This window comes from Felis catus, chromosome E2 (assembly GCF_018350175.1).
Source record: "Felis catus isolate Fca126 chromosome E2, F.catus_Fca126_mat1.0, whole genome shotgun sequence".
Taxonomy (NCBI): domain Eukaryota; kingdom Metazoa; phylum Chordata; class Mammalia; order Carnivora; family Felidae; genus Felis; species Felis catus.
Genome location: NC_058382.1, coordinates 4,064,241 through 4,087,559, shown reverse-complemented (window position 1 = coordinate 4,087,559; position 23,319 = coordinate 4,064,241). Strand labels below are relative to the sequence as shown.

Sequence of the window (23,319 nt, the reverse complement as noted above, 5' to 3'; positions counted from 1 at the left end):
GTCCCCATGGGTCCCTTCTGTCAACCACAGAGGGAAGACTTGTCCGTTGCCCTATTCCCACATCCATAATTTTTTTTTTTACATCAATATAAAGATAAAAGAAAAAAATTGTGCTTGCTTTATTACTGGGGAGGGCTCCAGGAGAGAGGGCAAGGACTAGATCCTTAGGACTGGTGGGAAAAGGGGACAACTTTAATGTTTGTTCTTTTTGTTTTGTTTTGTTTTGAGAGAGAGTGGGGGGGGGGAGCAGGAGAAAGGCAGAAAGAGAGGAAGGCACGGAGTCCAAAGTGGGCTCCAGGCTCCGAGCCGTCAGCACAGAGCCCGACGTGGGCCTCAAACCCACAAACCGTGAGATCATGACCTGAGCTTAACCGACTGAGCCACCCAGGCACCCCAGAAGGGGACAACTTTATCTTTTGAATCTCCCAATTTACTCTCTCCAACCAGAACTAGTTAGGATCGAAACGGACAAGACTTATCCTTCCTCAGAGTCCAGGAGCACCTCAGAAATAGTGTCTCCATCTGAGTGCAATGTTTCTTCCAAAATCAACTCTTCAGGTTTCCAATCTCAGGAACAGGCTCTCACGGCTGAGAATCCAGGCACTGGTTCTTCCCCGACTTCCGTCAGTGGCTCACCAGACACTGTCTGTCCTTCCTTCAACTGTCCCCTTCTCCAGGCTCCCGACCTAGCTCAGGTATTTTGTTTCTCCTGAACTGGCATCTCAGCCTCCCCCTTGACTAGCCCACCCCTAGCCCACCTTGGCCCCAGAGGGATGCTTCTAGCATCCAGGCCTGATACTGCCCTCCCCTGCTCAAATCCTTCCACATCCTACTATCCACTGCCTACAGGTAATACCAAAGCGCCAGTCTGGGCCTTCGGGATCTGACTCTGCCTGCGTTCCCATCATCAGCTCCTTCTTTCCCTTAGTTCTAAGCTCCCTGACAACCGGTCCACAGAAGACCTCGATAAAGAGCAAACGAATTACTCCTACAATGATTCTGTCCCACAGAAATTCCTGTTGTCGGATTCTCCAGCCGGAGGAGAACCGCAAATATATAAACAGAAGTCTGCAAAAATCCCAGGATCATGCAACCTATTTTATGCACTTGGACCCCAGCAAAAGCAACTGGGGAGAGCTATCTCAAAGGAGGGAGGGAGGGGGTCCCCCCGCCCCGGAAGGGCGGGAAGGGCTAATTGGAACAGACGCACCGATTTCCAGCGAGGAGAAGCCTCCTTTTGACCTGTGCAGTGTGCACCCCAGAATTCCGACCTACACCGATGCCTGCCTCCTGCAAGGGCGTCTCGCCCCCTCCCCACCCCATCCCATGCTTGAACCCACTCTGGAAGGCACCAGAGAGAGCAGCTCCAGACCCCGGGGGTGGTGTGCTGGTGATGAAGGAAAGCTGCCAAGCAGACCAAGGTGGGATTCTCAGGTCAGCTTCCAGGACCACTCCCACCCCTACACTTGCCCTTGGGCAGGGCGCACGCCTGGAGGTGGCTGGCAAGGCCAGAACGCCCCATATCTGGGGGGGGGGAGGTTTAGGAGGAGAGTCGGATTCCCTCACCTCCTCTTCGGCTTCGGGAAGCCCGACCCGAACCCCCAAAATTCCCAGAGAAGGTGTGGTGGGCTCCCCGGGTCCCCGCCCGTGGCGCCCCGCCCCCTATTGCGGGGCACGCCGGGAAACGAAGTTCTCGGCCTCGTCGCCGCAACAGGCGGTCCGCAGGCTCAGACTACAGGTCCCAGGATGCACTGCACTCCGCAGCCCGAGGAGGGCCGTGGTTGCCCTTGGCAACAGAGCGGGTCTCCGGGAGCCGGGACCCGGACGCGCACGGGAGTTGGGGGTAGGGGTGGGGGTGGCGGGGCCGGAGCGCGACCTGAGCGAGGCAAAGACGCGGGCAGAGCGACGGACGGGAGACAGGAGGAGACGGACAGAGCGGCACAGGGTTTTCCAGAGCCAGAGAGGGGGAGAGACGTGGAGGGAGGGGGAGACCCCCAGAGACGAAGAGAGAGGTTCATAGCCAGAGAGGGTGAGAAAGGTGGGGGGCGCTTGGGGGGGGGGGAGAAGGAGAGAGACAAATGAACTCATTCAGAGAGAGACCCCCAGCGACAGAGGGTGGGACTGACAGCCCAAGAGTGGGTCAGAGAGGTTTGCAGAGACAGAGACAAAAGTACTTACAGAGACAGGGACACAGTGGGAGAGCGGGAGAGACAGCAAGGACTGAAGGGGTGGGGGAGACAGAGATTGACTCCCAAAAGAGAAAGACGCAGAGGGAGGGAGACACAGAGGCCCACAGAATCACAGATCGAGTCCCCGATTGAGAGAGAGAGAGAGAGAGAGAGAGAGAGCCAGAAAGACATACAGAGTCAGGAAGAGGGAGAGCTTCTGGGAGAGAGAGAAGCAGGAATTTAGGAGACCTGCAGGGAGAGGCCGAGGGACACTGATTCACAGTGAGACGGACACCTCTGAGAAAGAGAGAGACCCCGAGACCCAGCGAGGGTCACAGGATGAGCGACAGGCATAAAGGAGACGCGCAGCAGAGACAGAGAGACCAAGAACAAGAGATCGGTCCAGAGGGAGACGTAGACCCAGGCCGGGAGACAGAAATCAAGGCCTGAGCAGCAGACGAGAAAGTGAGACACCAGGCCTCCCCGTTCAGCACTGGGTCCCCAGCACTGACGGCAAAGTTCGTGTCAGGAAGCCCAGTGACACAGTCAGAAACCCCGAGATCCGGGTGGCGTCTCATAGGGCTAACCGGGCCCACCGAGGCCCCCCGGGTGGGGAGGAGGACCCGGCCAGGCAACAGGAGGAGGGGGTGGGGGGCGGGGAGGGCGCCTCTCAGAGGATGCCCCCCTCCCTCCAGCCAGCCCCCGGAGCGGGTGTGCGCACGTGTGTTGGGAGCGGGAGGGCATTTGTCCCGAGCCTCCGGCAGTGGGGTGGGGGGGGGGTGGGGGGCGGAGGGACGCCTTTAAGCTGAAACCCCGCCCCTCGGTCGTCATGGCAACGCCTCCCCCCAGCCGGGGCTCCCACATTTCAGCAGGTGCTTGAGCTTGGAGCTCCCGCCGCCGCCGCCGCCCTTGCCTCGGGCTCCTCGGCGCCCCTGCCCTCGGCTCTCCGCCCTGCCCGCCCGCTCCCCCTGGCGGAGCGGGCGCGCCCCGGGGTGCCGCTCCCTGCCCTGCGCTCCGCGCCTGGAGGTGCCTCGCCCCTCTCCTTCCCTCCTCGCAGTCTCCCCGTGGCTCAGTGCTCTCCCGAGTCTCCGGCTCCTCGCCCTTCTACCTGTTTCCCCTGCAAGGCGGGATCCTGGTCCCTGCTACGTTCCTGGGGCCATGGCAGGCCTGGGCCCCGGCGGAGGCGATTCAGAGGGGGGACCCCGACCCCTGTTTTGCAGAAAGGGGGCTCTGAGGCAGAAGGTGGTCCACGAAGTCAAGAGCCACAAGTTCACCGCCCGCTTCTTCAAGCAGCCAACCTTCTGCAGCCACTGCACCGACTTCATCTGGTGAGGGAAGGGGCTGGGGGCTTGAGGGAGGAGGCAACGAGGGATAGAGACTCCTGTCACCCCAGACCCGGAGTGCTCGGGAAGGAGAGGGCTGCAACCCTGGCTCCTGGTCCTAGGGGAGGAGGGAGCTGGGGCCCCGGGCCCCTGGGTCTGAGGGAGGAGGGGCTGGGGACCCCGACCCCTGGGTCTGAGGGAGGAGGGGCTGGGGACCCCGACCCCTGGGTCTGAGGGAGGAGGGGCTGGGGACCCCGACCCCTGGGTCTGAGGGAGGAGGGGCTGGGTACTCGGACCCCAGGGTCTGACTGAGGAGGGGCTGGGGACCCCGACCCCAGGGTCTGACTGAGGAGGGGCTGGGGCCCCGGATTCCTGGTTCTGAGGGAGGAGGAGCTGGAGGCCTGGGCTCCTGGGTCTGAGAGAAGAAGGACTGGGGGCCTGGGTTCCTGGGTCTGAGAGAAGAAAGGCTGGGGGTCAGAATTTCTGGGTTCTAGTAAACGAGGCAGCTGGGGCTCGACTCCGGGGTCTTGCTACAGGAGGGAGTCAGACGCAGTGTGGCCGGCAGAGGTGGGAGGCCCAGGTACCCTTATCTGCACTGACCTCTGATCCTTGATCTTGCAGGGGCATTGGGAAACAGGGCCTGCAATGTCAAGGTAAGAGCTGGGGATTCGGACTCCTGGGACCCTCAGGAGGGTGGAGGCTGGGGACCCACGGCCCGGGAGGCTTGACACACGTGTTCTTTGGTCCCCAGAGAGGCGCGGGGGAGCCCGGGGCGGGGGGTGTGGCAAAGACACAGCCTGCGGTGGGGAGGGAGCTCTGACGGCGGGGCCACCGCGGAGGTGGTGCCGGGGGCCCCTCCCTCGGCCAGCTCCAGGTGGGGACAGATATTTGGAGAATCTGTTGCCATGGGAACAGAGAGATTTGGAAAAGGGGAGCTGAAAGGGGGGGCTGGAGATGCGAAGTCAGAGCCCCCCCCCCCCTTCAAGCTGCTGTCGCCATGACAACACCAACAGTCCTAGGCAGGGGCAGGCCCGGGCGGGGTCACCAATGGGCGGGTGGGGGCCGGGCGGGGCTGGCAGTTCTGGGGGGCGGGAGAGGGGGGCGAGTCCTAAAGCACCAGCTGCCACTGCTGAGAACAGAGTGAGTCAGGGAGGGGGAGGCCTGCAATGGCGCCCCCAGACTCACTTCTGCCCAAGTTGCTGCTCTCTCCGTTCTATCAGAGGACATCTCTCTGTTTCTCCCTCCTCCTTGGCCTGCCTCTTTTCTTGCTTTCTTGTCTCTGTCGACGGGATCCTATTTTCTCTGTGTCCCTGTCTCTCTGTCGTCCTCACTCCGTCTCTGCATCTCTGTGTCTCCCTTTGGCTGTGTGTAGGCACTGGGTTCTCTCTGCTCTGTGATTCTCTCTTGCCTGTTTCGGGGTCCATCTCTTGAATTTCTGTCTCCTGGTTTTTCTCCCCCATTCCATGCTGGGGTCTCTCCTTTGATTTGCTCTCTATTGAACTCTATTTTGGGGCCCCCCTCTCTGGTTTTCTTTCTGTTGGAGTCTCCTTCTCTCTGATTTTCTGTCCATTAGGCTCACTCTCTGTCTCTGTGTCTCTATGATTCTCACCTTCAGTTTGCAGCTTTGTGGTTCATCGACGATGCCACGAATTTGTGACCTTCGAGTGTCCAGGCGCTGGGAAGGGCCCCCAGACGGATGTGAGTGCCCGGACACCTGATTCTTCCTCCTTGGGCCGCACCCCCGCCCTCACCCCCTCGGCGTCCGTCCCAATTTCTCCTGCTATTTTTAAGGCTGGGAGGGGAGGGGGGCTGGAGAGATAGGGGGAGCTAGTCTGGCCCAGATTCCCTGCCCTTGGCCTGGAAAGGGGAAATGAGAGGGGCTGAGACAAGCTGGGGACATAGGTGGGGGACAGAGAGGAGGCAGGTGTGAGGGGACCAAAGACCAACATTGGAGAGGGTGGGCTGTCATCCAGGGGTCAAGAGATTTAAAAAAACAGAGAGTTGAGGGACAGACAACTATTGATGCAGATACAGATAAGACAGAATCACAGAAATGCAGAAAAAGATAATGATAGAGACCCAGACAGAGAGACTGAGACAGACAGACAGACAGAGGATTGGAACAGAGACAGCAACGCAGGCGGAAGGAAAAGGCGAGCCACAGGGACTGAGAGAGACAGACAGAGACAAGAAACTCAGAGAGACAGGGCTGCAGATACCCAGAGAGAGAAGCTAGAATAGAAAATGGTAGATATGGAGAATCGCTTAGAAGTTGCCAAGAGGGAGGCCCAGGGAGACCCTGCAATGCACATTCACACACATGTGCAAGTACAGATCCCTCATGCGCACACACGCACACATGTGCATTTATTTTTTAATTTTTTTTCATGTTTATTTATTTTGAAAGAGAGAGAGAACACATGCACATGTGAGGAAAGGAGGGGAAGAGAGAGAGGGGGAGAGAGAATCCCAAGCAGGCCTGCACTCTTAGTGCAGAGCCCGACGTGAGGCCCTGAACCCATGAACTGAGACCATAACCTGAGCCGAAATCAAGAGTCAGACCTTAACCTAACCAACTGAGCCATCCCGGAGCCCCGGATTGATTTAAATTTAAATAGCCACTTGTGGTTAGTGGCTATTGGGTGGGACAGCATTAATCTAGACATACCCAAGCTTGTGTTTTTTGGTTTTTAGTTTTTTTTTTTTTGTTTTTAAATTTTTTTTTTCAACGTTTATTTATTTTTGGGACAGAGAGAGACAGAGCATGAACGGGGGAGGGGCAGAGAGAGAGGGAGACACAGAATCAGAAACAGGCTCCAGGCTCTGAGCCATCAGCCCAGAGCCCGACGCGGGGCTCGAACTCACGGACCGCGAGATCGTGACCTGGCTGAAGTCGGACGCTTAACCGACTGCGCCACCCAGGCGCCCCAGTTTTTGTTTGTTTTTAATGCTCATTTATTTTTGAGAGAGACAGAGAAAACGAGTGGGGGAGGGACAGAGAGAGGGAGAGAGAGAATCCAAAGCAGGCTCCAGATTCTGAGCTGTCAGCACAGAGCCCAACATGGGGCTCAAACCCACAAACCTGGAGATCATGACCAAGATCATGACCTGAACAGAAGTCAGGTACTCACCTGACTGAGCCACCCAGGCACCGTCCCCCACCTCCCCAGGCTTGTTTTGATAGTTCAACGAAGCCGAGTGACTTCAGAGTCTAGCCCAGCTTTTGACAGAGGGGTGGAGATAGTTTTATGATTAGCAGAAGGAGAAGGAGACGGAATGAAAAATGGAGATAGAGAAAGGGAGAGAGAGATCTACGGAAGTCCATGGGACATTTTGCCAGCTGGTTAGGTGAAGAAAATTGAAGTTTGCATAGAGAATGTGATTTTACAGAACATATATTGAGCACCCCTTCAGTTCCTCATCTATAGAAGGGGTTGATGATCGTGCCTGCCTTACAGGATTGCTTTGAGGACTAAATGAGTCGAGTATTTGGGACGGTACCTGATATATGACAAGAGACAATATATCCGTTATCATCCTTGTAGAATTACGACTATTTCCCATGAAGAAATAGAGGCAAAAACTGAGGAGGGGTCTTCCTCTATATCACTCCAGCTTTTTTTCCCTTCTTCTTCTTAATGCTTTTGATCTTGTTGTAAGTAACGTGGATCAAGGGCTAAGGAAATGGTGAAGGCTTGGCAAGCATGATTTCCTTTAGACCCCTTTCAGGGAGGCCTCATGGACCCATCTTATAGGGAGGATGGCTGGGTCTCTGCAAAGCGGCGGTGGCGGGGGGGTGGGGAGCCACAGAGCTGGATGGTGGGCAGAGTCAAAATGTGGACGCTAATCTAATTGGAGCTGTGGTCCTGTCTCCTTTTTAGTAGTGATTTCACCTTGAGAATAATAAGGGCTTCTCTCTGTGGAGTGGTGGAGCCTGTGTGTCCCTGTCCGGTGTCCTGCTGAGGGCTGTTATGTTGACCATCACTTAGTGCAGCTGAGTTAGGGTCAGCTGAAGATCTTTAGAGGCCGGGAGCATTGAAAGAGATCACCGCACCTGAGTGTCATTCAAATTAGAGTCCCCACTAAGCTGCAAAGTAGGGGACACCTGAGTGGCTCAGTCAGTTGCGCATCTGACTCCTGATCTCGGCTCAGGTCATGATCTCACAGTTTGCAAGTTCGAGCCCCACGTTAGCCTCTGTACTGACAGTGTGGTGCCTGCTTGGGATTCTCTCTCTCCCCTCTCCTCTGCCCCTGCCCTGCTTGCACACTCTCTCTTAAATAAACTTAAAAAAAACCCTGTAAAATAAAAGCCCGAGAATATCCTGAATTTTCACCTCGGATAACTCTTATTTTTTTATTTATTTTTAAGAGAGAGAGAGAGAGAGAGAGAGAGAGAGAGAGAGAGAGGTGAGCAGGGGAGGGGCAGAGAGAGAGGGAGACACAGAATCTGAAGCAGGCTCCAGGCTCTGAGCTGTCAGCACAGAGCCCGACGCGGGGCTCAAACCCATGAGCCATGAGATCATGTCCTGAGCCGAAATCAGATGCTTAACCGACCTAGCCGCCGAGGTGCCCCATCACCTATGATAACTTTTGCAATGCATTCCTAGAAAAAGACAAATACCAACTTATTTAACACTCAGACATGGCCAGGGGTGGGGAAGGAATGTCTTACTGGTGTCCTAAATTCATGCTTAATTGCACTCTGGACATTTAGCATTGCTTCAAGATTTAGATTATTTCCACTGGGTAGAGGAGGACACTGAGGCTCAAAATTGGGCACTAACTTGCCCCAAATCACACAGCTGGTAAATGGCCTCGCCCTTATTTAAACCCAGGGCTATGTGAGGACCACAATAAAATCACTAATAGTAACCACAGCAGTAAGAATAACCGTACTTAGCACATTTAACATGCCAGGCCCTGCTATGCAGTTTACATTTAATCTTTCTTCTTTTTTAATCATTATTATTATTTTAATTTTTAAAGTTTTATTTATCAAAGAGGGAGGGAGAATGAGTGGGGGAGGAGCAGAGGAGAGAGGGAGACAGAGGATCCCAAAAGGGTCCCATGGTAACAGCAGAGAGCCTAACAAGGTGCTTGAACGCACGAACTGTGAGATCACAACCTGAGACAAGTCAGATGCTTCACTGACTGAGCCACCCAGGAGCCCCCAAATTTATTATTTTTTAAAGTAATCTCTACACCCAATGTGGGACCCAGACTTGCAACCCCCGAGATCAAGAGTCACATGTCTACCGACCCAGCCAGGCAGGCACCCCGACACTTGGTCTTTCATTAACTGAGGGGTCCTTTTAATGCAGAGGTTCTATTTCCCATTTCACAAGGGGCTCAGAGAAGGCAGATCAAGAGTGGGCAGACATTGACAGAGGCTGACAGTGAGGGATCTGGCGTTCATTGTGGCCCACAAGTGCTCGAAAATAGCTTTGGGGGGGGGTGGAGCATAGGGACTATGGGAAGATAGGAGCCGCCACCACCTTCAGGTTCTGTTCAAATCCCACCTTGTTAGCGAAGCCCACCCTGATCACTCTATGCAAATTTAAACGCCCCCACCCCTGGCTGACCCTTGCCTGCTTCGTTTTTCTCCAGAGCACCTGTTACCATGCATCATACTCTTTCATTTATTCACAGTGTTTATTTTCTGTCTCCCTTCCCTAGAGTGGACAGCAGTTTTTGTTTCTTTGTTCACGGCTGGTCCTGGCACCAAGAACAGTGCCTGGCACACAGCAGGCACTCAATAAATACTGTAGCGTGAATGAGTGAGGAGGAGCAGGACTGGGAGAGCAAGGCGGAAGGAGGAAGCGTTCAAAGGGCTTCTCTCTCTCTCTCTCTGTCCTTACCCCCTCTGATGTCTCCCCTCGGCCCCCAGGACCCCCGGAACAAGCACAAGTTCCGTCTGCACAGCTACAGCAGCCCCACCTTCTGCGACCACTGTGGCTCCCTTCTTTATGGGCTGGTGCACCAGGGCATGAAATGCTCCTGTGAGTAGTCCACGCTTGCTGCTCCTGGCCGAACCTAGCGCTCCGGGGGGGGGGGGGGGGTCAAAGCACAGTGTCTGGGTTCCGGGTAGGGCCGGGGGACGGAGTCTGGAGTTGGGGGGCGGCCAGAAGTGCCACCTCCCGTTTTGTCCCCCCCTCCCCTCCCCCAGGCTGCGAAATGAACGTGCACCGCCGCTGTGTGCGCAGCGTGCCCTCTCTGTGCGGGGTGGACCACACGGAGCGCCGAGGGCGCCTGCAGCTGGAGATCCGAGCACCCACGGCGGATGAGATCCACGTCACAGGTGAGGCCCCGCCCCTCTGTCCGGTCCCTCCCCTTCTACCCCCGCCAGAAGGGCAGGGTGCACCTGAGCGGCCCACCCAGCCGAACCGGAAGGTCCCGCCCACAATCCTGACCCCCCGTCTGTAAAGGCTGAGCGCCACCCAGCCACGCCCCTTCCAACCTGTAGCCTGGACTCTAGCCTTGACTTGTGACTTTCAGGGCCATTTTTTTAAATTAATTAATTAATTTTATTTTATTTTTAAATTTTTTTAATGTTTATTTTTGAGAGAGAGAGACAGAGCATGAGCGGAGGGGGAGGGGAAGAGAGAGAGGGAGACACAGAACCTGAAGCAGGCTCCAGGCTCTGAGCTGTCAGCACAGGGCCCTACACGGGGCTCAAATTCACCAACTGTGAGATCATGACCTGACCCAAAATCGGATGTCCAACGGACTGAGCCACCCAGGTGCCCCTTTTAAAAATTTTTTTAAATGTTTATTTTTGAGAGACAGAGAGAGAGAGAGAAAGGGCAAGCGGGGGAGAGACAGAGAGAGGGAGACACAGAATCCGAAGCAGGCTCCAGGCTCTGAGCTGTCAGCACAGAGCCCGATGTGAGGCTCGAACCCACAAACCCCATGATCATGACCCGAGCGGAAGTTGGATGCTTAACCAACTGAGCCACCCAGGTGCCCCTTTCAGGGCCTCTTAATGGCCATTTTAGATCAAAGTCCTTGGGAGTGGGGATGAGGGAAAACCTGGTTCCGAGGGAGGCTTGGGATTACTATGGGTGATGTGGCCAGGGTCCTCACTCTGGGGTCCTAAGGGAGGAGGGGGCTTTGGGTCCGATTTCTGGGTCCCTGGCTGGGGAAAGGGCTTTATGCCTCATCTTCTGGATACCTGGGTCAGGAGAAAGGCTGAGCGCTTGGATTTGGGATTGCCACTGGGGAAAACTCCGGGGCCTCTTCCTGGATCTCTAACCCAGCCTACACCCCTTCACTTCCTCTCTCAGTTGGCGAGGCCCGTAACCTTATCCCAATGGACCCTAATGGTCTGTCTGACCCCTACGTGAAGCTGAAGCTCATCCCAGACCCTCGGAACTTGACAAAGCAAAAGACCCGGACCGTGAAAGCCACGCTAAACCCTGTGTGGAACGAGACCTTTGTGTTGTGAGCTTCGGGTGCAGGGGATGCTGTGATGACTGACAGAGAATGATCGGAGGGTCCTGGTGGCCCACAAGACCCCAGAGAGCAAAGTGTGGGAGGTGTTAGGATAGGGGGATCCCAAAAAAAGGCGGTGGGAGAGGGAAGAGAGTGGCTGAGGGAGAGGGCTGGAGTTAGAGAAGCAGAGAGACAGATATCTGTGCATTTAATCTCCATCAAAGCCCGCTACTTTAGAGTGAAACAGAGATCGGAGGGGTGGGGGGGATGCTCAGAAGAAGGCACAAACCCAAAGAGACAGAATGGGGAGTGGGTGTGAGCAGGGGAGGGTGGCAGGAATAGAAAGGGAAGCCAATCAACAGAAAGACAGAAGGACAGAGACCTAGAGGAAGGAGGGGGGCACGGAGACTCAGGAGAGAGATCTGGAGAGAAAAGACAGGACACAGGGATGGGAAGGAGCCAAGAATGTGGGAGGACCGGAGAGAGACTGAGAGCTGTCTACATGTACTCAAGGTCCTGATATTGGGGGAGACCCCCTTCGTGGAGGATCAGAGACGACAGGACACTTTAGAGAGCAGGAACAGACCCCAGCTCGCCCCAGAAGGGCTTGCCTGCTCCACCAGCACCAGGGATGGGGAGCAGAGGCAGCAGGGAGCTGGACCCTCACTCCGCCACCCCCTTCCCGCAGCAACCTGAAGCCAGGAGACGTGGAGCGCAGGCTTAGCGTGGAGGTGTGGGACTGGGACCGGACTTCCCGCAACGATTTCATGGGCGCCATGTCCTTCGGGGTCTCGGAGCTGCTCAAGGCGCCGGTGGACGGCTGGTGAGGGCAGGGCGGGGGCGGAGGCTGTGCCTTGGCCTGTCCATCTCTGTGTACAGTCTGTCTCCTCGGGCCACCCTCATTCTGCCTCCCTGCACTTCTCCCTCCCTTGTCCCCGTCCCTCTCCCCTCCTCCTCCCTTCCTGTGTCCCCCACTCCGTGTCTCTCTCCCCTATCCCACTCTGTCCATCTCCGTGTCTTTCTCCCTGTGTCTCTTCCCCCCGTCTGATACCTCTGCCTCTCCCGCGGGTGCCCCCCTTCTGCCCGACTCCTGCCCCACTCTGGTCTCCTTCTGTATGTCAGGTACAAGTTACTGAACCAGGAGGAGGGCGAATATTACAATGTGCCAGTGGCTGATGCTGACAACTGCAGCCTCCTCCAGAAGTTTGAGGTACTCAGGCCCCACTTCTCCCAGGGGGAGCCCAGCCCTGCCGCCCACAGTTCAGAGCTGCCCCCTCCCTGCACCCACTGGTTGCCCACTGGTCCTGGGACTACAATTCCCAGAAGACCCTGGCGCTCCCTTCCCCCTGCTTTTCTAGGGGACTCCTGCCCCAGGGTATGATGGGAATTAGAGTTCCTATCCATCCCCTTGGCTTGGGGGGTTGGAGTCCCCACCCCCTGCTCTAGGGCATCCTCCTACCTCTCTCTGGGCTCTGACTCTGGCTTTCTCCTCCACCCCCTCTCCCCGCAGGCCTGTAACTACCCCCTGGAACTGTACGAGGTGCGTGGAGCTCAGGCCTGGAATGGAGACATTTTCATCCCTTGTGGTCTATGTCTGTCTCGCCATGTCTTCTCCCTCCCCTGGTATCAGTTTTCACGCCCACACACACGGGATGAGCACAGGTTTGGAGGTGGTCTTGTGCTTGTTGAGTGAACCTAGCATTCCAGAGGTGAATCTGACCCTTAACCAAGTCCCCAAGGTGGAGACACAGTCACAGATACTTAAATTCCAGGATGATGTAGTGCATTAGAGGTAGAGCACCCCCCCCTCCCGCAGGAGCCTGGAGGAGACACTCACCCAGCCTGGGGGGAAGGTGCTGGGGGAGGGTGAATCCCTGAGGAGGTGACTGCTGAACTGAACTTTGAGTTTTTCTATTTCTCACTGTGGCCTTTCTCTCCTCCATTCATTTTCTCACTCTCTCAACACCTATTCCCTGTTAGCCAAACCCTGTTCTGGGCATAGAATCAGTCCATTCCCTGGGGAGCTCCGATTTCAAAGTAGGAGAAGGTGACAGATGGAGACATTCTCCTGGAAGGAAGATGTTTGGTAATAGAGGTAGTAGCCTCAGGCACTAGGGAGAATTGGAAGCACCTGGCTCAGCCTGGGAGCACCAGAGAAAGCTTCCTAGGGAGGGGAGCCCCAGAGGAAGTGCAAGGAGAGGGAGACCATATTTCCAGGCTGAAGGCTAGAAATCCTTCCAGGCAGCAGGAAGAGCAGGCCTGTGGTGGGAGCGGGTGAGGCGTGTCTGTAGCACCACGAGGACAGTGGGGCTGAAGGGGGGAGAGAGTGGGAAGAAGTAGGACATTAAGGCAGAGAGGGAAGGAGGGTGCCTTGTCCTTCACTGGAAGGATTTTATCTTAAACCGGTGGGCCGTGGGAGCATCGAAGGTGGCCTAGGATGGTTTAGGTCAGAACAAGACAAATGCTGTTTGTAGAGAATAGATGGTGGAGGCAAAGGGGGGAAGAGGGAGGAGGCTCTGTGGAGACTCAGGTGGGAGGAGCGGTAAAGGTGTTCAGGTGCTGGGTGATGCTGAAGATGCAAAAAGGGGGGAGACACAGTCTCTGGCTTTAATGGATTTTGATTTCTGGCTCTGCTGCTTATTTGCTGTGTGACTTTGGGCAAGTTATTTAGTGTCTCTGTGCCAACTTTCTCTTCTCTAAAATGGCACATGGTGGTGATAACAGGGTTATCTAACAGCATAGAGTGATCTGTCTGAGTGTTAGTTAAATGATAAACTCTCCAGGTTATGGAAAATCAGCACAAGTTCTAAAGCCAAGGAGGGGGGCAGAGACAGTTTTCCCTTTTCTCTCCCTCTCTTCTCATCCCTTTCGTTCTTGGCTGCTGTCTCTCTTAGAGACATCTCCTTGTCCCCATCTGGGGTCTGACTACCTTCGGATCTCTCTCCTTTCTCACAGCGGGTGCGGATGGGTCCCTCTTCCTCTCCCATCCCCTCCCCATCCCCTAGTCCCACGGACTCCAAACGCTGTTTCTTTGGGACAAGCCCTGGACGTCTGCACATCTCCGACTTCAGCTTCCTCATGGTTCTAGGAAAAGGCAGCTTTGGGAAGGTTGGATTCCTGGGGCTCTGGGGGAAGGGGAAGATGTCTGGGGAAAGATCAGATTTCTGGTCCTTAGGAAGGAGGTACATGGGGAGGGACACTAGACTACTGAGCCCCCCAGAGGGGGGGTCAGTGGGACACCTGAGTGCCTCTGAGAGGACAGGCATAAAGATTCTGATGCTTTCCCTGAGGGAGTGGTCAGCAAAACCAGGGTGCCTAGTCCTTGAGAGAGAGGGGGAGGACCTGGGATTTCATTTCTTTGTGTCTCTGAAGGGGGAGGGCAGCGACCCCATGATGGACTGGGCCTTTTGGGGCCTCTGTCGCTAGGTGATGCTGGCTGAGCGCAGGGGCTCTGATGAGCTCTACGCCATCAAGATCCTGAAGAAAGACGTGATTGTCCAGGATGATGATGTGGACTGCACCCTCGTGGAGAAGCGCGTGCTGGCCCTGGGGGGCCGAGGCCCGGGAGGCCGGCCCCACTTTCTCACCCAGCTGCACTCCACCTTCCAGACCCCGGTGAGGAAGGAAGGGGCAGAGTCCGGCTCAGGTCGAGCGTCTGCTCTGGGATTCTGAGTTTACAGGCAAAAAGAACCTTCCCCGCCCCGCCCACTCTGACTGGGCGTGGCCAGATAGGTGGGATCCTGACTAGGCGGGACCTGAGCCAGCTTGGTCTTGAGTGGGTGGGTTTTTTTTTTTTCTTTTTCTTTTTTTTTTTTTTTTTTTTGAGTGAAGGATTTTTGAGTAAAGGAGTGCGTGAGTGGTGTGCCTATAGCTGCGCGCTAAGTAATGTGGTCGTCATTCTTGGATTCTGAGTAAATGTCTCATCAGAAATGGTGCGCGTCCCGAAGATTGAGGAATGGGACAAATCAGAACCTTCAGAGGTTTTTGTTTGTTTGTTTGTTTTTAATTTTTTATGCTTATTTATTTCTGAGACAGAGACAGAGCATGAGTGGGAGAGGGGCAGAGAGAGAGAGGGAGACACAGAATCCAAAGCAAGCTCCAGGCTCTGAGCTGTCAGCACAGAGCCGGATGCGGGGCTTGAACTCACAAACTGTGAAATCATGACCTGAGCCAAAGTCAGACACCCAACCGACTGAGTCACCCAGGCATCCCAGAAACCTTCAGAGGTTTGAGAAGGCATGACTGCTTCAAAAAAGCTCTGGATGGGCACAGTTAGATTCCTGGATTAAAAAAGAAAGAAAGAAAGAAAGGAAGGAAGGGAGGGAGGGAGGGAGGGAGGAAGGAAGGAAGGAAGGAAGGAAGGAAGGAAGGAAGGAAGGAAGGAAGGAAGAAAAAGAAAGAAATTAGTATCCATTGCAAGTGAGGCCTGAAAAAAAAATCTTTGGTTCCTAGCAGGTGGTCAGGGGTCAGGATTGCTTTTGTGTGTGAGTAGCTATGGAAAGAGGTTTTGGTATCCTTAGGATTTCCAGGGAATGGTGGGCCTCAGCCTTCAATTCTAAGAGGGCGGGACCAATTCGGAGTAATAGGGGATATGGCAGGTTGAGATTCTGAGCTGGCTGGGTTAGAATTATTGGAGCCTCCCAGTTCTGATTGGGTGGATCTGGAGCCTTCCAAGTTTGTCTCGAGTGGGCAGGAATGGACGTGTCCTACCCCCTCTAAGCACCAGTACCCCACCTCTCCGGCAGGACCGTCTGTATTTTGTGATGGAGTATGTCACCGGGGGCGACCTGATGTACCACATCCAGCAATTGGGCAAGTTTAAGGAGCCCCATGCAGCGTGAGTCTCAGCTGAGAGAGGAGGGGTGGGGTGAGGGGGACCCCAGCCTTTGAGCTTCTAACTCCCACCTCCTTCTCTAGGTTCTATGCAGCAGAAATCGCCATCGGCCTCTTCTTCCTTCACAATCAGGGCATCATCTACCGGTGAGCAGTCTGGGCCTTTCAGTGGAGGCAGTCAGGCCCCTAGAGGGAAAGGGATCAAACTTACAGCTCTAGGGGCTCCTGGCTGGCTCAGTGCATAGAGCATGCGACTCTTGATCTCGGCATCCTGAGTTCAAGTCCCACGTTGGGCCTAGAGCTTACTTGAAAAACAAAAAGGGGGGCCTGGGTGGCTCACTCGGTTGAACATCTGACTCTTGATTTCGACTCAGGTCATGATCCCAGGGTTGTGGGATTGAGCCCTGAATTGGGCTCTGCGTTGATCGTGGAGCCTGCTTGGGATTCTTTCTTTCTCTCTGCCTCTCTTCTGTGCTCACGCATGTGCGTGCTCTCTCTCTAAAATAAACAAAAACAAAACAAAGATCAAAACCTTGTAACTCCAGCCCATTGAACGCTACCCTTCCTTCAATGCCTATCCATCCAACCCCCTACCCCCAGGGACCTGAAATTAGACAACGTGATGCTGGATGCTGAAGGACACATCAAAATCACTGACTTTGGCATGTGTAAGGAGAACGTCTTCCCTGGGACCACCACCCGCACCTTCTGTGGGACCCCAGACTACATAGCCCCTGAGGTAACCCTCCCTTGGCTGTCCTTGGTGCTGCACAAGTTCGCCGAGTGGGTATGGCCAGTTGTCTAACATTCAGAATGTCGGGGGGCTGACCCTGGGGTCTTTTTTTTTAATGTTTATTTTTGAGAGACAGAGAGAGAGAGAGAGAGAAAGAGGAGAGAGACGGCGAGTGGAGGAGGGGCAGAGAAAGAGGGAGACACAGAATCAGAAGTAGGCTCCAGGCTCTGAACTGTCAGCATAGAGCCTGACTCAGGGCTCTAACTTACAAACCATGAAATCATGACCTGAGCCGGAATCAGCTGCTTAACCAACTGAGCCACCCAGGTGCCCCCTGACCCTGGGGTCTTTGCATGAGTCATGGGTGATCTAACAGCAAACAGAGCAGAAAGGCCTGTGTGTCAGCATTCCAAGTGGGCAGAGCTGGGTGTCTAAACAGGCTAAGTGGGCAGAGAGTTGGGTGAGTGTTCTAAAAGAGTGGAACCCTCTCTACTAGTAACAATTCTCAGACAATAGCACCTGTTACAGGACTATTCTAAGAAGGTGTACTCTTGAGTGGGTGGGGCCTGTGTCTCTCCACCACCCCCCCCCCCCAGCCCTAAGCATTTCCTGAATATTTCAGGTGGGTGGAATATACTCTAACTTTTTGTTAAAGGGGTGGAGCTAATGATCTGACTGTATGTAAGTAGATAGAGTGTCCTGAGTTTTCTCAGTGGAAGAAGGAAGTGTCATCCTTAATCTTTCTGGGTGATTCAGTGCTAATGCCCAAATAATATCAATGGTTTCAAAACATGGCTGGGAATCAGAATCACCCGTGGAGATTTTGAAATATACACACATATTACTGACTCTCACTCTGGTCTATTGAGGCTGGAATTCTTTAGGGCTAGGGAACAGCCCCCTAGGTGAATCTTAAATGCATCCAGATTTAAGAATCTCTGGTGTCTGAAAATTAGCCCTCATGCACCTGTTATTGTAAGGAGAGGGTCTAGTTACCAGAATATTTTGGCTGGGTGGAATTTTTGACTTGGTCCTTAGATAATCTTCATATTTGGAACCAAAGGAACATTCTAAGTAGGAAAATTTTGTTTCTGAATTTTCCAAAAAGATGGAACTGGAGTGTTCTGAGTGGGAAGAGTTTGTGTTGGCAACACTTAGTGTGGGTAGGGTTCTCTGGGGGTGAGGCTAGAGGGGGTCTTAGGCTTCTTAAAGCACAAACCATGATACCTTGCCTTCCATCCTCTCTCACCAGATCATTGCCTACCAACCCTATGGAAAGTCTGTTGATTGGTGGTCCTTTGGGGTTCTGTTGTATGAGATGTTGGCAGGACAGGTAAGGGAAGCTGGGGACAGGCTGGCCTGCCTAAAGGCAACACAGCGGGGGATGCCACCTGTTACAAGGCCTTTATCTTAAAGGAGCAGGGTAGGAAGTGATGTCTGTCATCTAAGGAGGGGTGCTAAGCAGTTGGGAATGTCACGCCTGGATAGCGCTGTCCTTGGTCCTGAAGCATTATTTTCCCATAGGCCTGGGGTTCTTTAAATTCGTTGTTGTTGTGTTTTTTTTAAATCTTTATTTTTGAGGGAGAGAGAGACAGAGTGCAAGCAGGGGAGGAACAGAGAGAAAGACACAGAATCCAAAGCAGGCTCCAGGCTCTGAGCTGTCAGCATAGAGCCCAACAGGGGACTGGAACCCACGAACTGTGAGATTATGACCTAAGCCAAAGTCTGATGCTTAACCTACTAAGCCACCCAGGCACCCCAGGCCTGGGGTTCTTTAAATGTTTTTTGTTTTTTTGTGTTTTTTTTGGTGACAAGGACCCCATCTCAGAACAACGTGTTTAATTTTTTTTTTTAATGTTTATTTATTTTTGAGAGAGAGAAACAGAGCACAAGTGGGGGAGGGGCAGAGAGCAAGGGAGACACAAAATCTGAAGCAGGGGCTTTGAACTCACGAACCGTGAGATTATGACCTGAGCCAAAGTTGGATGCTCAATTGACTGAGCCACCCAGGCACCCCAGAATAATGTGTTTAAATCTATGAAATAAAATAATAGGATTACAAAGGAAATCAATCATATTGAAATATGGTTATCAAAATTTTAAAATTTTGATTTAACTTAGTTCAGCCAACTAAATACATTTAATTTAAATGTATACAGTTGCCTAAATATTACACATAGGGATGTGGATGTATATGTGATTTCCTATTCATGAATTAAATAGTGATATCTCATGGTGATGGGAAGTAAATAGGCAAGTCTACCAGTAATCTTGAAGTTGAGATGACTAATATTTTGAGATAACTGCAACTCTAATGTGATAAGAAATTATCTGTGATTCCTGTTGGTGATGAAGTCATAAGTACTTCATAACTGTTTGTGGTTTTTGCCCACCATTCATAACTGAAGGGAATGAGAAATTGCAGTTAGTGATTTTTAAAAATAAAGATAAGCTTTTTTTCCTATTCAAGCTCACGGGCCCCTTCAGTCGCACAGACAGACTTCCTAGACCCCACACTAAGAATCCTTGCCTTGCTTTTGTGTCTCCTAATTCCAGAAGACTGGAGGCCACTCATCCAACCAGGAGAATGTTTTTACAGTTTTTCTGCACTTTTTCCTCTCTTCTATTTAAATGACATATTGTCTAATTAACACCCTGCTGATTTTGCATAGCAGAGAAAGACAGAACAGCAAAGAGGTGCAGAGAGCTGAGATCGGAAACAAGGTCCATTTGAGATAGGAAACAAGAGTCTGAGAGGAAGGGAGAGAATGCTTTGGTGGTTTGGTCGAAATTTTCCCCAGGATGTTGGAGGGGGGTGTTCATGTTCACGGTGGGTGCTGAGGGTTTGCAAGGTGGGGAAAGGCAGTCTGTCAAGTCCTGACACATTCTCTTTTCTCTTTCCTCAGCCCCCTTTCGATGGGGAGGATGAGGAAGAGCTGTTTCAGGCTATCATGGAACAAACCGTCACTTACCCCAAGTCGCTTTCCCGGGAAGCTGTGGCCATCTGCAAGGGGGTAAGAACCCCCTGACCCCCAGATTCTCCACACAACCCATTCGCCCCACCGCCACCATCCAGGGTTGCCCGGGCAGTGTCCCTGTGCACATTAGAAAAGTATAATACAGAGATTTTGTTAGAACATTAATTACTGACTGCCGTGCTGTCACCTCCTGTCCCATGATGGCCTCTGTCTCCTTCTCTGCTGCACCCACCCCTCAGCTCACTGCAGGGAGTGCTGGAAGGCCAGGGCCTGCCTCTGCAAGGGGGTGGATCAGGTCAACCTAACTCCTGCCACTTTCCCTCCGGGGATCTTGGGCAAGCCACCGACACTCTGGGAGCCTGTCTCCTCTCTTGGGGTTATGGAGCTAATGCAGGATAAGGAGCCTAGCCTATGGCAGCTTTTCCAAGAACATTAGCACACTTGTGTTTCTGGCTCCTGTCTCCATTCTCTCTGACTCTCACTCTCTGGGTTCTGTCTCCTATCTCTGCCTCCACCTACGTTTGGTGGGGCCTCCTGTGTCACTACCATTTCTCTGTGTCCCTTGGGCTCTCTGTCAACCCCTTGTATCTGTGTCCCCCTCTCTCTGGGCATCTGTTACCCACTTACCCCCGACTGCCATACACACACACACACACACACACACACACACACACTGGGTCCTTCTCTCTCTGGAACTCTCCTCCTCTCTGAGTCTCTGCCTTCATATTGTGTCTTTATCCTCTCTGGGGTTTTGTCTCGTGGATCTCCACCCTTCTCTCTTTCCGCATCTCTGCCCCCCTCCCCCCCCCCCATCTGCTTTATCTCCCACCTTCTCTGGGTCTCTGCACTCCCCCTGGGTCTCTATCTCTCCCCCCCCCCCCATCTGCTTTATCTCCCACCTTCTCTGGGTCTCTGCACTCCCCCTGGGTCTCTATCTCTCCCCCCTCTCTCTATGCTGTGTCTCTGTTCTGCTGTTTTTGCTTTTCTGCCTTTCTCGTTCCCTGTGCCTCCCTGTCCGGGACCCTGTCTGTCTGTCTGTCTCTGTGTTTTCCACAGTTCCTAACTAAGCACCCAGCGAAACGCCTGGGCTCAGGGCCGGACGGGGAGCCCGCCATCCGTGCTCATGGCTTTTTCCGCTGGATGGACTGGGAGCGGCTGGAACGACTGGAGATCGCGCCTCCGTTCAGACCCCGTCCGGTTAGCCACCTTGCGGGAACCCTGGTCCCTGGGGATGGGGGACCCAGGAGCTCCCATTCCCATATGTAGAGGTGGGGTGGGGCTCCCTCTGCGGAGACGCCCCAACGGGAGATGCAGAGCCCACGGAGGATGCGCTGATTCCAGAGGATACAGGACATGGTCACAGGGGACACAGAGGGACACCAAGGAGCAGACGGAATTTCATCTTTCCCTCCCCGTGCTCCCCACAGTGTGGACGCAGCGGCGAGAACTTCGACAAGTTCTTTACGCGGGCGGCGCCAGCGTTGACCCCCCCAGACCGCCTGGTTCTAGCCAGCATCGACCAGGCCGATTTTCAAGGCTTCACCTACGTGAACCCGGATTTCGTGCACCCCGACGCCCGCAGCCCCGTCAGCCCGCCGCCGGTGCCAGTCATGTAATCTCACCTGCCACCACTAGGTGTCCCCATTGCTCCCTCCCCGCACCAGTCTTACACCTCCCCCCCAACTCCCACCTCCACCCCCTTTCCGATTTAGATCTTGCTCCCCAGCATTCTGGCCTCTGCCCCGTGGGTGCTAGATGCCCCTCCTAAGCGTTCCTGGCATTCTAAGCTCCATACAGTCTCTGGAGCCTCACTGTGTTCTAGACTCTGCTGTGCTGAGCCCGGATTCTCACCCACCTTGGTGTTCTGGACTCTGCGCTACCAGAACCTTCACCACGGTCCCAACTCCGTGGGGTTCTAGACTCCGTGTTGGTAGAATCTCTGTCTCTCCTTTTTTTTTTTTTCTTCTCCTTTCTTTCTGGGAAATAGTCTCATGGGGTGGGCTGTTCTAGACTTGGATTCTAGAACAACCCTTCACCTCTGACCTGCCCCCCACTCCCCCCACCAACGACGTCCACCCCATTCTGGAGTGAGTGGGAGGCTGTGCCCCCACGCTCCCGTGCGCCTCGTCCACACTCTAGGGATTCCTGGGATGGATGAAGGATCCCTACCCCCAGCTGTTCTCAATCAGCTTTTGTTCTAGACGCCCCTACCCCGAACCTGTCACTGCTCGCCTGCCAGGTGCATGGCTCCAGTCCTGCTCGGAACCTCCTCCACCTCCCCTCCCTCTTCCCCTCCCCCCCCTTCCCGTGCCTGCCACTCTGGGGGGGGGGGGCTCTGTCCTCCTCCCCCTGCCCACTGCCCTCTTCTTTGGCTCTCTCGCCCGGCCACAGCTGCTGGAGAATAAATTTGGGATGCTGATGCTGGGTGTTGGGATGTTTTCTTCTAAAGCTTGAAGAAGGAAGGGGGCGGGGTGTGGAGGTGGGACAACGTACACGGAAACGCGCGCACGCTCGCACACACATACAGGCTGGGGGTGGGGCGGCAGAGAGACAGAGGGAAAGCAGAGAGACCCATAAAGTGGGCAGAACAGACCCACAGCGGGAGAGGGAAAGAGCAGCGACCGGGGGTGAGGGTTGGGGGGCGCGAGGGCCCAAAGTGGGCACATGCACAAGGAGGTAGGAATGGACACGCAGACCACTGGGGATGCCCGGTGGAGCCCGCCCCCCGCCCCAGCACAGACACAAACATTCACATACTCACCCAGAGCAACACATACGCTCACAGACACACTGAAACCCAGAGTCTGGCGCGGGGCGGGGGACAGGGGTGGGGGTGGGGGGAAGCAGTCCTGAGCGGGGAGATGACAGGCCAGCCTCCCGTTGAGGGGTCTGGAGACTTGATCACTGGGAGACCCCACGACAGAGCAGGCAGACACCCAGAACCCGTGAGCTTAAGACTCAGCCACGGAGGCCGAAGACAGGCGGACGCGCCCTCCGGGCCTCTTTGCCTTGACCCACTTGCGGAGAAGGGGGGTGGGGGTGGGGGGCCGTGGAAAGAAGTCCCAGCGGACTACAGTTCCCAGCAGACACCGCGGCGGCCCCTTCCCCCAAGTGCGGCCCCTCTCCGCCGGGGCTGATGGAAAATGTAGTCCCAGACCCGGGGCAGGCCGGTTGAATGGTGTGCCTGTGTCTGTGTGTTCGGAGGGGACTGAGCCCCAGAGCTTCGCAGGCTCCCTCGGGGAGCCCCGGCGTCTCCTCGTCTCTGCAGGCTCTTGGGTTCCGGGAACTCGGTTCAGTTGGATGCTGGGGACCCCCTTGGCTCCCCCAGCACCGTGGGGGTACCCCCATGCTCTGCCCGCGGCCCCCAGCCCCCGCTCCGACCCTCGGCGGGCGGCCTGCCCCTTTAAGAGTGGCCCCGCTGACATCACGGCGGGGGGGGGGGGTGGGCTGGCCCGGCTCCCGGCTCCGCGGCGGCTGCAGGACCCGGCTCCGCTCTGCGCCCGCCTGCTGCTCTGGGGACCCCGGCCCGGGACGCCCCCTCCCGCCTCCTGCAGCCGCCCAGACCCCAGGCTCCGCCCCAGGCCTGGCCAGAGCCCCAGTCCTCCTCAGGGGAGCCCCAGGATTGCCCCCGCGCTCTCTCCTTCTCAGGGTCTCTCTCTCTCTCTCCCCTGTCTCTCTCTCTCTCTGCCTCTCTCTCTCTGCCTCTTTCCCTAGCTCAAGGTCTCTGGGTCTCAGCATCTCTCAGCCCAGGGCCTCTGAGCGTCTTCCTGTCTCTTTCTGTCTCTGTGTCTCTGGCCTCTCCACTTCTAGAGGCCCGGAATCTCTGAGCCTGAGGGCAGAGGGGGTCTTAGAGC

At 54.8% G+C, this 23,319-nt stretch overlaps 2 protein-coding genes across 3 annotated transcripts; both read left to right on the top strand.

Annotated features, from left to right (window-relative positions):
- Positions 1 to 108: 108 nt before the first annotated feature.
- Positions 109 to 3,496, top strand: LOC123382246 (translation initiation factor IF-2-like). Its single transcript, XM_045045954.1, has 3 exons — positions 109 to 695; positions 850 to 2,633; positions 3,389 to 3,496. The coding sequence occupies exon 2, from the start codon at positions 994 to 996 to the stop codon at positions 2,080 to 2,082; it is 1,089 nt and encodes a 362-aa protein (XP_044901889.1). The 5' UTR covers positions 109 to 695; positions 850 to 993; the 3' UTR covers positions 2,083 to 2,633; positions 3,389 to 3,496.
- On the top strand, positions 3,259 to 21,884 carry PRKCG (protein kinase C gamma). 2 transcript variants are annotated; one of them, XM_006940894.5, is made up of 18 exons: positions 3,259 to 3,496; positions 4,112 to 4,143; positions 5,106 to 5,188; positions 9,378 to 9,489; positions 9,657 to 9,788; positions 10,774 to 10,930; positions 11,610 to 11,744; positions 12,044 to 12,131; positions 12,432 to 12,461; positions 13,877 to 14,029; positions 14,348 to 14,536; positions 15,667 to 15,758; positions 15,839 to 15,901; positions 16,355 to 16,493; positions 17,740 to 17,820; positions 19,394 to 19,501; positions 20,522 to 20,662; positions 20,893 to 21,884. In XM_006940894.5, the coding sequence occupies exons 1-18, from the start codon at positions 3,327 to 3,329 to the stop codon at positions 21,079 to 21,081; spliced, it is 2,094 nt and encodes a 697-aa protein (XP_006940956.1). In that variant the 5' UTR covers positions 3,259 to 3,326; the 3' UTR covers positions 21,082 to 21,884. The 2 variants fall into 2 exon arrangements, with proteins under 2 accessions (XP_006940956.1, XP_044901888.1); XM_045045953.1 differs by lacking the exon at positions 13,877 to 14,029.
- The last annotated feature ends 1,435 nt before the right edge of the window (positions 21,885 to 23,319 follow it).

What these genes read in the sequence shown, in the direction of transcription:
- PRKCG (XM_006940894.5), top strand. Translation starts at nt 3,327, where the DNA reads ATGGCAGGCCTGGGCCCCGGCGGAGGCGATTCAGAGGGGGGACCCCGA. An exon ending in GGAAGGGCCCCCAGACGGAT is followed by an intron (nt 5,189 to 9,377) that starts GTGAGTGCCCGG and finishes CTCGGCCCCCAG; the next exon opens with GACCCCCGGAACAAGCACAA. An exon ending in GCCTCCTCCAGAAGTTTGAG is followed by an intron (nt 12,132 to 12,431) that starts GTACTCAGGCCC and finishes CTCTCCCCGCAG; the next exon opens with GCCTGTAACTACCCCCTGGA.
- LOC123382246 (XM_045045954.1), top strand. Translation starts at nt 994, where the DNA reads ATGATTCTGTCCCACAGAAATTCCTGTTGTCGGATTCTCCAGCCGGAG.